This window comes from Helicoverpa armigera, chromosome 17, assembly GCF_030705265.1.
Source record: "Helicoverpa armigera isolate CAAS_96S chromosome 17, ASM3070526v1, whole genome shotgun sequence".
Taxonomy (NCBI): Eukaryota; Metazoa; Arthropoda; class Insecta; order Lepidoptera; family Noctuidae; genus Helicoverpa; species Helicoverpa armigera.
Genome location: NC_087136.1, coordinates 3,893,317 through 3,910,330, shown reverse-complemented (window position 1 = coordinate 3,910,330; position 17,014 = coordinate 3,893,317). Strand labels below are relative to the sequence as shown.

At 35.5% G+C, this 17,014-nt stretch overlaps 1 protein-coding gene and 1 long non-coding RNA gene across 6 annotated transcripts in view; one reads left to right on the top strand and one right to left on the bottom strand.

Annotated features, from left to right (window-relative positions):
• Positions 1-17,014, top strand: part of LOC126055824 (furin-like protease 1) — a 159,203-nt gene that overhangs the window by 120,331 nt on the left and 21,858 nt on the right. For all 5 annotated transcript variants that reach the window (XM_064038729.1, XM_064038726.1, XM_064038727.1 and 2 more), the window contains 5 exons: positions 2,384-2,564; positions 3,253-3,413; positions 7,571-7,699; positions 8,387-8,552; positions 12,630-12,802. In XM_064038729.1, coding sequence (XP_063894799.1) covers positions 2,384-2,564; positions 3,253-3,413; positions 7,571-7,699; positions 8,387-8,552; positions 12,630-12,802 — 810 coding nt within the window. The remainder of the gene's footprint in view (positions 1-2,383; positions 2,565-3,252; positions 3,414-7,570; positions 7,700-8,386; positions 8,553-12,629; positions 12,803-17,014) is intronic.
• LOC135118002 (uncharacterized) lies at positions 5,076-5,903 on the bottom strand. The gene is made up of 2 exons (XR_010277294.1): positions 5,431-5,903; positions 5,076-5,282 (listed from the first exon to the last, which is right to left on the bottom strand). It is a non-coding gene; the product is annotated as an uncharacterized LOC135118002 (long non-coding RNA).

Sequence of the window (17,014 nt, the reverse complement as noted above, 5' to 3'; positions counted from 1 at the left end):
GAAGATAAATGTGTTTTGTTTAGTCTGTCCTAAGGAGCTTAGAACGAAATGTTTAACTCTTTCTCCCTTAAGCTGCCTTCTTTATAACAAAAAGTCTAGTGTTTTTGAAATTCACTAAGATCACTAAGACTGATTTTATACATTCATGAGTCTAGGTTCTTTTACTACCATATTTTATACTCCTAAAACAATTTCTTTATTTCCAACCCAAAAAGGTGTAAATAAATATTAACCACTAAATAGGTGCTCTGAATAAATAATAGTAAAAAAACTTTTTCAACCCTGTTTCAAATTCAACTTTTATCTACTTTCTAATATTTTATTTTCCACGAAAAAGGTTGCTACGCTAAAAACCCATTCGCAAGCCAAAAATATTTATAGCCTCTCAGGATGGCCTCGTATCTGTCCCGCGGGGGACCAGCGGAAAAAAGCCAGCACACCAACCGAGGAAAATAAACTTTAAAATTAATTGAATAATCAAATAACGCTGAATGATGCCAGCAAGGACTTCCTTCCCCTATTCCATTTTAAATGATACGCCCGTACCCATTAAATAAACTTGAAAGTTCATTCAAAATTATTAACGTAAAACAATATCGTATTGCCAATAATTTAATACCTTCAGTATCATATTTATATCCCACATGAATATGTTACGGGCGTAATGAAATCTTCACGTACGTACGTCACTCGTAATGCGAAATAAAATATTATCGCGCATTATTCAGCATTATGTAATAAAATTCAAATAACATATCAGTACGACACCGCAATGCGGAGATGGCAGTTATCTGAAAATTTCAGCAATCGTCGTGGGGAACGATGGCTTTGCCAAAATTTTTCCTACAAACCCCGATTTTTCAAGTAGCTTAAAATCATTACTCATGTTGGGACGAGAGACGAGTAAATATGACTTCACTAAAACTGGAAATTAAAAGTACTTCAAAAACTAGACAAATAGAACACTCGGCGCGTTCTTTTTTCATTTAACAGGCCACTCACACTCTAGAGACTCTGGGCGTCTTTTCATAAATTTTATATGCCAAGGAAAAACTGAAATATGGAAAACGTTATAAATTGTATTGAAACTGAGAGACATTTTATATTAACGTTACAGAATTGTATGACAACTTTATATGACTTTAAAACGGATTTAAACTTCAGCGACAAAATACACCCTCTAGTTTTGTATAAAATATTTTTTGTTCAAATAATGTGTCACGTTACTGAAATGCTGCATAAAATTGTAAAACATATTCTGTGCCACGTATATTTCTGTTTAGAATTTTTAGATTCACAGAAGTGTTGAGCTCGCATACCACAGAACTATTACCATGCACGAGTACACAGACCCGGGTCACTGGTCACTTGAAGCTCGGGTTATTTCAAAACACATTTCAAATCTAGCTGACTGAACCGAGTTCTATTGAACCGTAAATTAACGTCATTAGTACTGAAATTCTTTTCAGCTATGTTGAGTAAAAATCTAGTAATTGAGGATAAAGAAATATTTTCTACGAATGTTAAAAGGAATTTAATAGTAGTGTATTTTTGGGTTTCAAATATGTATTTCAAAAAAAAAAAAATCTTTACACGTGTGATGATTCTAACAGATCATTTTGGTTGGAACCAAAGTAAATCTTGCGCAATAAGAATGCTCTTTACTTAAAAATAACTTAAAGTTAGGTCATAGAGTATCCAAAAATTCAGCCAACAAAACATAGTCAGTTGCTGCATGTATTACACTGATATTCAGCTGCATACGGTTGGAACCCGATCAGCCTAATTGGTAAATCTTAGTTAAGATTTTATATAACACTTTTACTTTTGAGTATCTTTTAAGTACATGATGTTTATTACAACCAACAAAACCACTGTGAAATATCTGAGGTTTTACATTCATAAACCTCCAGTTCTGATAAAGAATTAGATAAACAAAGTTAATTTTAGAGCGGTCACGTATACCCGTAGTGGCGCTTTCATAAATATTTCGCTCTGCACTTTGAATTGAAATTGGGTTATTATTATAATTAAGCTTTGCAAATTAAGTCAATTAGTTTATTTATGTTTATTATGCGGTAAATAGATACTAGAATTATTTTTATCTCTTTATTCTAGTTTCGTTTGACTTTTGATACAAGATTTGATTTTAAATATTTTGTTTACACGTTGTTACATACAATACATGTTTGTATAATACTTAGATAGGTTAAATAATGACACACACAGGGCACAAACCTCAAGTCATAGAATACCAAGAAACAACACTGTCATATTTACAAGATTTGAATTTCCTTAAAACATTTTTTAAATTTAGAATTCGTAGTTCCTGACATTGAGATTCCTTAAAACATTTTTTAAATAAAGAATTCTTCTTCCCCAGATATTCGACAATCACTACCACTTCCACCACCACGCGATCGTGCGGAGGTCAATAACCCCTGCGCACGATCACCACGACAAGCTCGAAGGAGACAACAGGGTGCGATGGGCGAAGCAGCAGCGAGCGCTGTCCAGGAAGAAGAGGGACTTCCAGGTCTTACCAGACTCATATCATTCTACAGGTATGTACATATGATGATAATGTCAGTACCTTTATACAGCTGATTTTTGTCCATAGACAAGTTCTTGGAAACGCCAACTAAGACGCCCTTCACAAAGAGTTAACAATAATTTTATTAATGTTTGCACAACACAATATCTATATCCGATTTAGATAAATTATGTTGCAAGAAGACTAGCCCACCATTTTGTAAATCAAATTTCACTAGCACAATTAAACCGACTCAAGTTTTTCCCTATAATATCTCCTACCAAACAGATTGTAATCAAAATAAATGTAGGTATCCACAATGACATTTGCGACATACAATCCCAGATTCAAAAGAGACCTTCTCTTTAGACAGTACGTACCATAGAGAACGAAATGACTAGCGGAGGTGCTATAACGGAAAATCTAAGAATGTAGCGCGCCAAAATGCGGGTGTGCGGGGCACGAGGAACGTTCTCTTTTTGGACCCGACCATATTTTGTAATACTAAAAATCGTTGACAGAAGGCTCAAAGAACCCCGACGCCTCTTAAGTTCACTCATAACAGATCATTTTGGTAATTTCCACTGTGCGTATTTAACCTATAAATAGGGGCTAACCTACCTGCATTATGGCATCTCCGCTCATGTTCCCTACTCCGTGGTACGTACCGTACCCAACTAAGCGTACGACTTGTCGTGACGATTTTTTTGTTGTCTTAGCTGAAACTACGTCATCTGATGCGCCCACGCCGTCGGCAGCGTCGAAGCGCGACACTAATTCGAGACGAGAGCTCCAACCGTCACGGGTGAAGGGACGGCCAAGAGCTGCAGACTCCAAGTTTCAATTGAACGACCCAAAATGGCCTCATATGTGGTACTTAGTAAGTATGAGTTTGTTTATTTGTTTTGTGGTCTTTGTTGAAGGTGTTAGAGATAACATATAGGACTTCTCTGTGACAATTAGAATCAAACTGCAAACTGCAACTCTTGACATCATGTGCAGTCTACCTCAGCTACTGATACATATGTAGGCCAATTTCATGTAGATTGATTAATATTTTCCGACGATAAAATTATGCATAGATTCCCGCATTTCGATATATTATGTTCACATTTTAAAGATCCACACTGAATATAGACTAGTATACCTAGTTGATGAATGTTTCTAAAGTTGCCCTAACATGACATCAGACGAATTAATTCTCACCACCTTTTCGACCGATCAATGCTTAGAAGATATAGCAGTCTGTTCTCAATCAATCCTCTCAAGATAGCCAGCATTTCCTTTGAACATTAAGGTAGCTATATAATATTCAAAGATATAAAAGCCCGCCATTTTACTCTTGAGTGCCCCGTCTAAGGAGTGACTTTGAGGAGTGCCAATGCGATTAGTATGGGCACTGAGTTCTGTCCTTTTGACGAAAACCATCTTCATAAAAATAAAATATAAAATCTAGAGCGGGCTCATGAGATCAGTTTCTTCACAGTCGAGAACTTTTGAAAAATTTAAGGAGTTCTGTAGACGTAAGGCAGATTTTTTGGATTTAATGCATGCTCTTGAAGGAAAAGAGAAATAAACTTTTCGTATATGGAATGTTGAAAATAAAATTCTTGAGCCGAAATATATTTTCTTGCGAACTAATGTGCTTGTGAGTTTAAAGTCTGTCAAAATTCCTTAAACCCATTCATGTACCACGAGCTTTTACAGCTACCTGATCAAAATAATTACACAATGTTCCAAAGAAACCTTTATGAACCCCAAACATACCATAGCTTATGAAATATTAACCCAATTGTTGACCTTTTGTACCCCTTTCTGTTGACCCGGCTTCGGCTCTTGTATTTAGTTTTTCAACGAGAAAGTTATAAAGTAAATAAACAAGAACTCAACGAGCTGCCTTAAACTATATCTTAACTAAATACCCTCTTATTATAAAAACTGCCGCAAGTAGTGGTTTAAACCAGACTGAAGACGTCTTGGTTTGTTACGGTACTTACGATAGTCTTTACATCCTTATTACAAAACGTAGACTAAGAGAAGACTGTTTGGTACTTCGATTTGTCTGTGTGTGTGTGTGGTTCAAATAATATCCACAGATTATAAGCAACAAATATTTAAATCATTCGTTCAATCGTTCCGAATTCTGTGCGCCGTTCCTTTTTCCATTATTTTGTTAAGTCTAATTTGATGAAAAATTAATAACTATGATAATAAAAAAAATATCTCTGCAGTTGAAAATATTACTTTTTATTATTTAAAGGTAATTTTATATTTCTAGTATCTTTTAACGATATACATGATCCAATTATTCTCTTTTAAACAACTATCGAGTTTGCGCGTATAACGGAACGTCAGCGCGCGTATCCGAGTTATGTTTTGTTTTTAGGTTAGAAATAACTTGGATTATTTTCATCCCGATTTAAATGATTAAATAAGACGTTGTGCATCTAATTAGAACCTCTTCAAAATTAAGTGCACAATAACTTACACACAGAATATCGTGTGCATTAAATTACCAAAAGAAAATGAAACAACATAAAAGTAAAGTTTATATTTTATTCCGATGTCTATTTATACAGTCAAACGCACTGATACATGTTGGACACTGTTCTTCATCACACAATCTTGTTCCCTTGCTCATCTTGGCATTTTTGTACCTACATTTTAGCAAGCTTCCAGTCTTTTACGAACATTGCATACCTATTACTGGCAAAGATACGGCGTGCAAAACGCCAAAAAAGTCTTGAATCTGTAAATAAACAGTAAACTGTATGATAATCTGATATATTTTCGAAGTTTCATCAAAATCATAAACAAACATCCATAATAAAAACTTCGACTCTTATATAATTAATAGGATGTTTTGGCAACTTACTTGCCCTGTAAAGGCTACGTACCTTATGGCAAGCCCAGTTGAGCATCATAGGATCATCATGGATTATCATCATGCATTCAATTGACTATTATTTCGAAAAACATAAATCGATATTTATATCGAAAATTGTCGTCAGGTAATTTGAAGAGATTTTGTCGATGACGCACACTGTTGGGACCCCGGACACTCTCAATAGTATTCTAACACATCCAAGTATTCCAAATCACACATATTTATATCCACTTTCGTTTTTTTCATCACAAAACAAATAACCTCAAAAGTAAATAATGACGGAATTTGACGTTTGTCGACTAAGTACTGCAGTTAAACTAGGGGGCTCGATGGTTTATCTTTTGTACTACAGATAGTAATAGGACTTGCGATAAACTGCGTTTTGTAATAACGTTTTTTCAAGGTCGTACTTACAGCTGGATTAAAGGTAGTACAAAAGCCGATACTTATTTGATACCGCGTTTTATAATAAGAGGGATAAGGTCTGAAAGTTAATCTAAATTATTAAGTTAATAACTACTAGTGTTTCAACTTAATATACTCTCTAATATACTCTCTTATATACTCACTTTTGTACTCCTCTTATGTACTCTCTTATTTACTATCTTATGTACTCCTCTTATGTACTCCTCTTATGTACTGTCTTATGTACTCTCTTATGTACTCCTCTTATGTACTCTCTTATGTACTCTCATATGTACTCCTCTTACACTCATCTTAAGTACTCTCTTGGAAGATTTCGCTTCGCGCTTCAATTTGGGTCACTGTTTCTTATTAAATATTGCCAATTTATAAGTTCTATGTATTTCTTACTTACGTAAGATTACCTGTGTTTTCTAAAACTATTGTCTCGTTCAAGAATCAAACTGACACTTTATACACAACGGACCACCAATTTATAATTAATTTATATTATATTGTCACAACAAACGTGTCATTCGATTACGATGTTGAATATTGTCGGCGCAAATGATCAGAAAGTTGCAAAGTTACACTGTGTAAGCACTCGAATCGCGTCGTTTTTGTTTTTCTTTAGCGATTCAACCGCACAACGAGAAGAGAGAAGTTTAATTTTCTTCGGCTAAAGTTTATAACGCTCTTACAAAATATTGACGAAGTGGAAGCCAAAAATTTGAGTTTTATTAAGCTATCGTTGAAAATTTGCCTAATTCTTACATAAAATCGGTTTAACTACCGTAATGAGGGTAGGGATGTTTTTGATTTCGTATCTTTATACATCTCTCGGCTGTTAAGGATTCGAGTGAATTAATTTGTATACCATGTTTTATGTAAACGTTGGCCTAATTTAAATTATGTTTGACATTACATACAGCCCATCCGTATTTCCCAGAGGGTAGGCAGAGAAGTACCTTAGGTAGAGGTGGTATATCATTTTGTGTATAAGTGTTGTTGACCGTGTGTAATTGAATTTGATTGCGTATAATGATACAATTTAGCTCTACCTGCCAATATAATTCAGGTTTAACTTAAACATTATGAGTCAGTAAATGTATCCAAAAATCCGTCATAACGACAGGAGCTGCGCTGAATTCTGGAATGTACCTCTACAAGTGCAATGTGTCCCTATTTCGATTCACAATGTTACCGAGCCCCAGGTCACAAACACAACAGTTCGCGTCGATCAATTCACAATAGTAATTCCAATTTAGAATATTCTGTTAGCTTTTGTTCACTTTTATTGTTTGAGCGATCTGAAATAGTTGATATAAAAACCAATTCCGTATAGATATCAGTGAAACGGTTCGTCAATACAAATTTCCAGTGGTCGCTCCGGTGTTGCGGCTGAAATTTCATTTTCATTTGGTTCTGCTACCGTTGCAAATATTTCTACAAATTCGTTTGAGTAACAATTTTGTAAATTAAAAAAAAAATCTACGCCGATGGAAGTTGAGTAATTGGTTCGCTCGTACATTTCACTTTTTGATACGTTCTATGATTTTACGACCGCCGAAGATTAAGTGGATCATTACTTTTATTTTATTTCTTCTTGTTTGTTGATTTTATTGCCAAACGTTTTATAAATCATGTGCGGGATGATAACACAAATAAATGTTTACCCAATAAATTTTCAAATTGTATACAGAAACTTGAATTATGTGTGTTAAAGTGTTTGTTTTTGTTTGACGTAGAATCGAGGAGGTGGTTTAGACATGAACGTGATCCCAGCATGGCGGGAAGGCATCACGGGCCGAGGCGTGGTGGTCACCATCCTGGACGACGGTCTGGAGACTGATCATCCCGACTTAGTCGCCAATTACGTAAGTACATGCGTCATGCATCTTATTGTTCTCGCTAGCTCTCAACACGGACTTGTAGGAAGTCGATTGGTTTGCGTCGTAAAACAACACGCCCCAGATTACATTTCCTTCGACATATCGAATGAATTTCTTGAAATTGTTTCATTTTGTGTTTTATGACGTCGGTACTTTGTGTTGCCCGCCTTTGTAGTCTAAAATCTTCATTGGGAAATAAGAGGCGCAGTTTCCACGTATGCTTGGGGGGAATGTTTGAAAAAACACCGATGAAATCAAAACGGGAACAAGTAATTCGCGAGGGATCCGCGCTTTCGCGATAAAAGGGCGTAGAGTGACATCTGTGCTCTGAACAAAAGCTTCGGAGTTTCAAATTACACGATTCATCTCGCCCGTGCGGCTTTAATTTCACTGTTGGCGTTCGAAAAAAATGGGTAATTGGGTCGCGGTTTTACGCGAGGCGATTTATTTGCGAAAACGTAAGACCTTATAGCAGGATTAGTATCAAAACACGTGATTTATTTTCATACGTTATTAGGGAGGAAGCCTGCGTACGCAGAAGACGTAAGCGGCTCAAGGATGTGATGGGAGATTACCTATTGTTACATTTGCAATTTTCATTATTCCTCAACACTTTGTGCCTTGTGATTTTAAACCACTTTCTTGTTTACATCTAAGTTATTTGCGTCGCAGGACCCCATGGCGTCATACGACGTGAACTCCCACGACTCGGACCCGCAGCCGCGGTACGACATGATAGACTCCAACCGTCACGGTACGCGCTGCGCCGGTGAGGTCGCGGCGACGGCTAACAACTCGCTCTGTGCTGTGGGCGTGGCTTATGGGGCTAGTGTTGGAGGTAAGGCTGTTTTGAAATTAACATTTTATTCATTATTCATCATTTATACATCATTATATTCATTAACATCGATGTTATGTATTACGCATAGATTGATATATCAATGTGAAATTGTAAGAATGACTTGACATGTGTGTTTAATCTTAGTATGTTGGAATTCAGGAACCTAGTTGAGAGTTTATTTAGGACAGTCATCATCATCGTTTCAACCATAACATGTCCAATGCTGGACATAGGTCTCTCCTATTGATTTCCTAAAGCGACGGTTGGAAGCGGGCTGCGTCCCGAGCCACCCGGGGCAGTCAATTTACCAATAAAAAATTGTCCGGCTGTTGATTATATGTCAAGTTAACTGTTATAACATGTACGAAAATATGTTTTTTTTTACTTTTTCTCAGTAGGTATCTGTGCGCTTTCGGAATAGCCCATCCTTCATAATCTCAGAACCACAAAAATAATACAACCAAACAATTTGTCTCCTCTCAACATCTAATGGATGTTAAAGTGTGACAAACTCAAGGCATTGTACGGTGGAGTGCACTTCCAAGTGCCTCGCAGTACTGACGGCAGATTACTAGACAAACGTGCTTTTAAAATGCATTGTCATGATTTGTCTTACCTCGGACGGACGCTGGTAATGATAAATATGGAAAGGAACATCACTATTGTTTAAGGCGAAGAGTGTAGCTACGGCATACACTAAAGTTTAGTTGCAAACGAATAGTTTGTGAAGAAATAAATGAGAAAGTAGTGGTCTTATATGAAATTTTGTTTGATGATGTCCATAGGTTTGAGATTGCAATAGTTTATCAACGCTTGCAAGGGTAACTTTGTTATATAATAAGAGTATGTATACCTTCATATATACATATATTGTCCACATTGGACTGCACTTTCTTCTAACCTAATTCCATTGCTCACCCGTGCACTATATTTTTTAGCGCAAATAAATCAATAGGTTAGCAAACAATTGAAAATCGGATAGCTTAGTGTTGCTCAAAAAGTGACGTCGAATTGTCCCAAAGGATTACGTACATATCAGACTAGATGAAATAAAGATAAATCACTGATTAAGTCCAGTATGTTTTTGTGTAGTAATTTATGTATGAGTGATAAACAACAACTCATTCCAACAAAATTTATTAGATACAGAATATATGTTAAGTAAGATAGATGGAAAAGGATTGCTTAATAAGGTCTTTGCTTGTTCGAATAATATTTACTTAAGTTATTTATACAAGATACCTACATACAGTTTATATGGCTACTTGTACGGCATTTCCTGCGTTACACAGTTTCATGAAAATATCTGCACAGTAAAAATAACAATCGATGAAGAAATTTTACAAAGTTGCAAATACTTCTAATACTAAAAATATTATCAAATGAAATTCAAGACATTTCAAGTTGAGATAGGAACATTGAAACAAATCACTTTGCGCTATTTGCTTCAAACGTAGACCATCACACCTAGCGATAGGCGTACTTCGTGCAATAAAATGGTATAATAAAACAGTTTATAGAAAGAAATTCACTGACTTACCAAAACACCAAAACTCATTGTGTTAAGAAAAACAAAGAAACAAAAAGTATATTTTCAAGTTTACTGTTACACCGTATGCATGTTTTTATGTTAGCTCGTAAGTTTTTATATGACTTTTTATGTACACAGCTGGTATATAACATAGGAAGTAAATGCTAATAAAATGGGGAATTACGGTATTCCGATGTTCAGTGTACCGACAATTTTAATTAATCATTTTCCATGTGCAAAATGTAATTACAGAAATATAAGTTCACATTAGCATTAAGAAAAAGTGAAAGCTTACAATAGAATAGACAATCAAATGAATATCAAAACATAGACTAACCTTTTCCCAAGGTTCATTGACCCTAGAACTAAGCGAAATATTTACAGTTTCAGTTTCGAAGTATTCCTCTGTCAATTTACCCGACAAATCTATCTGAAAATATTCCTGAATAATTGTTGCTATCGTAAATATAGTTTTAGCTCAGAGCCGGCAATAAATAGAATAATCAATACATACCGGTATAACGAAGAATGTACAATTGTACATTCTTTACGATAAGCAATGATTTATTGTATATCAACGGACATTATATTTAATTAGCAGATAGAAAACCAACTAGTAGCGTGTCTATGTGGCATGAATTATTCAAAATGTGATATTACATTTTATTACGCGGGTAGAGATGGATTTTTCTTTTTATAAAGAGAGTCGTATAAATACTAATAAAAGTGGTCTTACAGTAATAAAATAGTTGTACTGACTTATATATAATGTTCTCAAAATCAGTACAACGTACATATTTGCTAAACTAAAATAGAAGATTTCAAAATGTTAGGTAGGTACTTTAGCGAATGTTGTGCAAACACGAAAATATTAACTTTTCTGCTTTAGGGTGAAGCAATATGAAAACGCTGTAGGATATAAAGTTATTAGCGGGTCGTCTGCCACGAAGAAATTTCGTGTAACGCTTTGCAAACTGTTTAACTTAAGCTTACGTTAACTTGAAAGTTTATTGCGATCAGCCTTTATGTTAACATAGGTACTTAAACAAATATTAGTCTAAGATAATCTTGAATTTATATTCCACAGCACAAAAGTGCAAACGTGTCTCGACGCATAACTTCGGGATTTTATTGCAAACACGTTCTTGTTTGTCTTTTGATATTTGAATTTTATAAGGATTTAAACGAGAATTTTCTTTATATAAACAGTGGCATTCTTTACGTTATTTAATTATGACGTACATGTACGAAATCTGAAGGATTTATTTTAACACAATTTATTATAAAGTCGCGATCAAAGGCAGCTCGACGGATTTCTGGGAATTAAAACCCACATAAGACTTACGTGCTTCTTTTGACACGACACAGAGCTTTTATAAGGTTATAAAACAGTTTATGTTTATCACGAAATTAACGATAAGAATTTGTTTTTGATACAATTTATGGAAGGCAAGAGAAGTGTCGAAATATCGCATTACGTCAAACATGGGCCTTAGGGACGAGTTGAGATAAATTACGCAAGCTGACACGTACGGAACTCTAAATTAACGCGAATAACAGTAACAAACGGGATAACAAAACATGTTTTTGTTGGGTTTAACATTTATCTTTAGTCGGGGACTTTTACATTTTATGCTAATTACCCTTTTGTCCGAGTACGAGTCCTTTTGAATTTTAGAAACAGTATACGTAACTAAAGCTTTTTAGGCTTCGAGTTTAACTAGCCCATTAGAGTTTGGGCTGCGGTTTCGTGGAAACGCAAGTCAGAATAAATGTTTAAGTCATGTGTTTGTTTCATAGGTTTTGTGACTGCAAAATTAGTGACTTTTGTAGCGCCTTACAAAATTTAATTTTGTTTATTTGCCATTCTCGGCGCACATTTTTCGAACAAGCTTAGAATCACCTCCGCAAAATTATGCTAATATAACAAAATATGATATTATATTTCTCTTCGTAATACAGTAGCATTTAAGTAAAATATTAAACAGGTAATTCTAGATTATTAATTAAATCAATTTATTACTAATGAATAATAATCCAATTTATTGCAATTCAATATTTCGTTAGATAATAATTTATTATTTATTTACCGCAGATTTGATTTATAGCAAATGATTTTTAGAGTCAAATTCTATTATATTAAAATCGAATTCAGTATCTTTACTTGAACCTATAAATGATTTAAGCCAGCCTATAAAAGCCTGACTACAACATATTTCAAACTTTTTAAATTAATTATTTATTTTAAAAGTGAAACTGGAGATCCACTATCAACTTCTGCATTCCTATTTAGAAGGTCCCGCACACTCAAAGTCAAAGTAAAAAAAAATATTTCAAATAGACCTACGAAAGCTCTTTCGAAATGTCAAACTAGTTGCACTGTTCCAAAGAGTTGGTCTTATGGAGAAGAACCGGCAAGGAACTACATCCATAGACACGCTTTAAAAAAAATACAATTATTGTCAAATACTTACTACTCATTCTTCCCAACACGAATGTTTCATAATTTAATTCCTAAACTAAACATGCCTCTTCTTCCCCAGGAGTGCGCATGTTGGACGGTGACGTCACAGATGCCGTGGAAGCCCGCTCTCTCAGTCTGAATCCTCAACATGTGGACATATACAGCGCTTCATGGGGACCTGATGATGATGGGAAGACTGTTGACGGACCAGGGGAACTGGCTACTAGAGCTTTTATTGAAGGTGTTACTAAGGTAAGAGCTATTTATTGATTACAATAAAAGTTGATCTTATAATGTTTAGGTGGTACAAAAAAGTCATCAAGAATTCAAATGCTGCCGGTACTTTTTGTTTTTTCACGTTATGGTTGAAATAGTAAGTAGGCTTTTAAGTATTGAAGTATTTGAAATTATCAATAGGTTTTACATATATAGGTCTTGCGACCGAAAGATATAGGATGCCTAAGGAAACATGCGTGATCACAAAACATTAACACTCATGCGTGCTCTCCGAGTATCAACGCCATGACGTCAGCTAATCTACGCTCGACCGCTTCACAACTACGGAACACTTAGTTCTGAACCCAATTAGTGAATTCCAGAATCCATCAAGTGTAATCCACAACTTAGTACACTGTATATTTAACCACGGAATACAAAATGACTAGCGGAGATGCCATAACGCAAAAGCTCCTAAGAAATAAGCGCGCCAAAATGCAGGTGTGCGCCTTATACGCCTTCTTTGGCACGACTTTTACGTAATACCGAAAATCGTTGAGTGATGTCTCAAAGAACCCAAAAGCTTCGTTAGTTCACTCGTAAGTGATCGTTTTAGTCAAACCCACCGTTCTTTTGACCTAGAAGCCTGACCTACCTACACTATGGTATCACTGCTCCTTCCTTACTCCGTGTATATAACCCACGTCAAGCAAACGTGTTCACATCAAAGCGATCGGGACGTGTCCGACTCAAAGACCGCAGCGTGCTTGAGTATTGGCTGACCATAGAACTCTATAAGTTAGTAGCGTCGATTGGACATTATTTGATGGCCAATCTTTTACTGCACTTCATGCTTTTCTCCAGTATATTATTGTGCTCTGTCTTTGTCTGTGCCTGATCACTCTCCGTTCGTGCGGATTGCCGTCCCATTGGGCTATGAGAGTGAAGGAATAGTAAGTGCACCGTGTCTGCTCAAATGCTAGTGCACTATAATAAGTCCTGCGCAGTTAGCCAATCTCCTTATATGAGAACAGCCGCCGTAGCCAATAATCGGCTAGGAGGACATAATTTTGCTCTGTATAAGTATGTTCCAATATGAAAAATGTACCCAGACATTGCATCTCAGACAGTATTCTTGATCGTAACTTCGTTTTTATAGGCTTTCCTAGTGAGCCAATCAGTTAGTGCTTTGCGGGCTTAATTATGGATACCTGTTTGGGATGTCTCATCATGATGTCTGTTACGGCTGATGCTTAGGTTACAGTAATCACATACTATTAAAATATAAATCCGCGGATTGCGTAAATGAATGAAGAAATATGTTTACCATCATCCATGATGGGATCTTTGAAGTTTTATTTTTTTACTATAATTTATTTTGATTTGCGAACTTGCCACCCACTTATTATGTATTTGATTACTCTGCCTGTTTTCAATTATCTACAGACATAAGTTAAGATCAAAAGTTTCATTAGGAGTTGGCTTATATTCAATTTTCTTTGATACAGCCTGTCTTTATTAATTAAACACAAGTCTCCTTTGTGATTTATTGTTATTTATTTTTCAGTGTTATTTACGTAAATGAAATGAAAATATTATAAATCTCGAGAAAGTACATATTATTTATTAATAAATGTATTAATGTGTAAATTGTAATGTGTAACTGTGTAAATTATACAAAATTGACTATTGCGAATAAATTCTTCCCGTTCCCAAATAAAGTGTAGATGACACTCAAAAATAATGTAGTTTTCTGTTGGTAAAACCAACTACAAAATTGATTCGGTAGATCCAGACATTTCTCCCTAGATACAACGTTACAAAGTCACAGACTATAACTAAAGAGTTACTATATTAGTATAGAAATATGCAACATATAAGTCATCTCAAACAATCACACATGTATTCTATTCTTCTCTCTAAACAATAACTCGGTATTTATTCCTAACATTCTAGTCTGAAAACATAAACTTCCTCAAAGTTTATCTCAAATCATGTTTAACTACAGCTCGTGACGTGTTCTATTTTCCTGTATATGTTATTAGTTTACTTTAGGAGAACAAAAGCACAACATCTCTATTATATACCAACACTTTATTTACCTAATACTATGTAAGATCTTCTCTTAAACACACACGTCCTGAATTCCCGGTATATTCAAAATATCCGGATAAATGAAACACTACAGACTTGATTTTCTTCAATTTTCCTGTACATTATAACCATGTATACACGCTTTAATGAAAAGTCAAAACACCAACTAAGTTAAATCCTCAACTTTAATTTGTCACTTTTCGCTGACACGTGATATTGACACTTATGTATTTAAAGCTAAGGTCTCTTTTCAGTCACATTGTGATCCGCGTCGATTTTGTAACTAAGTTAGTGAAGGGTACCCGACTAGCCGTGCGACACTGCTGAAGCAATTACTGTAATGATGCAATTATTTTCTCTCTCCTGTACTCTCACACTTTCCCTCTCTGTTTCCCACACTATATGGTCAAGGTAGTCACTAAACACATTTACATAACGCCATTTTCTTTTTTTGATCACTAAGCGGCTTAAAGGTATGGTCGGTTGTTTATACTTAAAGAGGTTCAAAAGTTTCTTTGCTTACGTTTTTTATTACATTCCGCGGCTTTTTTCGGGGTTCGAATTTAAATAGAACGTAATGTAGCCGAGAGAAAAAACTTTGCGCTTAATACACCTGCGTCGCAAGTTTTTATGTGACTTTTATTTAAAGTGCTCAGTATGATTGTAAATGGGAGGAAGAAGGCTGATTTTCGTACTTAGATATACAAAGTCACGCATCGTGGGCTTACCTACATTTTTTTCTTTGTATTTACATACTGGCTGTAAACGACGTACGTTATCAACATCAAAAGAAGTATCTAACTGGAACAAAAACAACTGGCATACGGCTTTTATTTTTAGGATGAAAGAGATATGTTATTTGTATCACGTTACATTACGTATCTAACGAGAAAACAGTACCTGATATAGATTACATTTCAAGAGTCTGAATTACCATCGCAAATACCTGAACACTAAGTATTGATCGAGCGAATCGCGTCCAATTGTGCTGGATCGCGGGACGAACCGCCGACCATGTCAATGACTGTTTAGCTGCCAATCACACGGGAACTAATTAATCGTTAACGAGATACGTCTCAACAACCGGATCTCGCTTCTATATTTATATTCGCATTTCGATCTATTCGCCCTTCAGTATCAAAAGCATTTTCTAAGTTGGCGTAACAAAATGTGGAACCGCTGAACCGAATAAAAAGACGCTTGGATTCTCAAGTGTATTTTACCCGGCTCTGCGGTTTTATTCTAACACACTGCGAGCTAGACTTTAGCCGCATCATGGTTTTATTTTTGAAAACTTTTAATTGACCCTTTCTGCTTTCGGATTGCGCGTTTACAGGAATCGACTTTATGGAAATGTATGTAGATGTGGAGTTTGGGGTTCAATGGATTGAATTCATGGTACGACTGGTCTATAAAACCCCCATGTACCTTATGTGGGATCGGGAAATGACTCGACATTTGAATATGATCACCTGAAGGCGACAATACGTTAGTACGTCATTTACCACCGCCGTGACGTTTCCCTTCACGCTTTATGAAGTTACGATTTAAAAAAAATGGATGTTCATTTATGTCGTGCCGCAGTACGTCAAACCAATCATTCATGCGTGTTCAGATAAATTCAAGCCTAGTGATTGGAATCAAAAATTGTGCTATGATTTATTTTTTACGCAACGAACGGAATACTGTAGCGAAAAAATTGTCTATGTTTGCAACCGATGCAGACGTCCAGTGGGATTTCTACGTGAAAATGAAAATGATGGCAGATTTTATAGATCTTTTGTGGCAAATAGTGGTATTTTGTTTCCTTTTAAAATTCATGGTATTAAACACATAATTTTACAGTTGAATATAATTGAGCCGAACCCTTCACATGGATAAGATATTCATTATGTACATGAGAACAGTTCAAGTTTTTCAAATTCTACTTACTTAATATTCCATGAAAATATTTACTAACTTCGGCACAAGCAAAATAAAATTAATCAAAAGGCCTATCGACTATCTTTCAACCACAACGAATACCTTGCCGAAATCGGCACGTAGCGCCACCTATCACGTCGAATAAGAACTAAACCAATGATAAATAACACTGCCAGTCTTAGGTAACAATTCCCAAATGCCTATATTTTCCAAAGAGGCACGTATGAAACG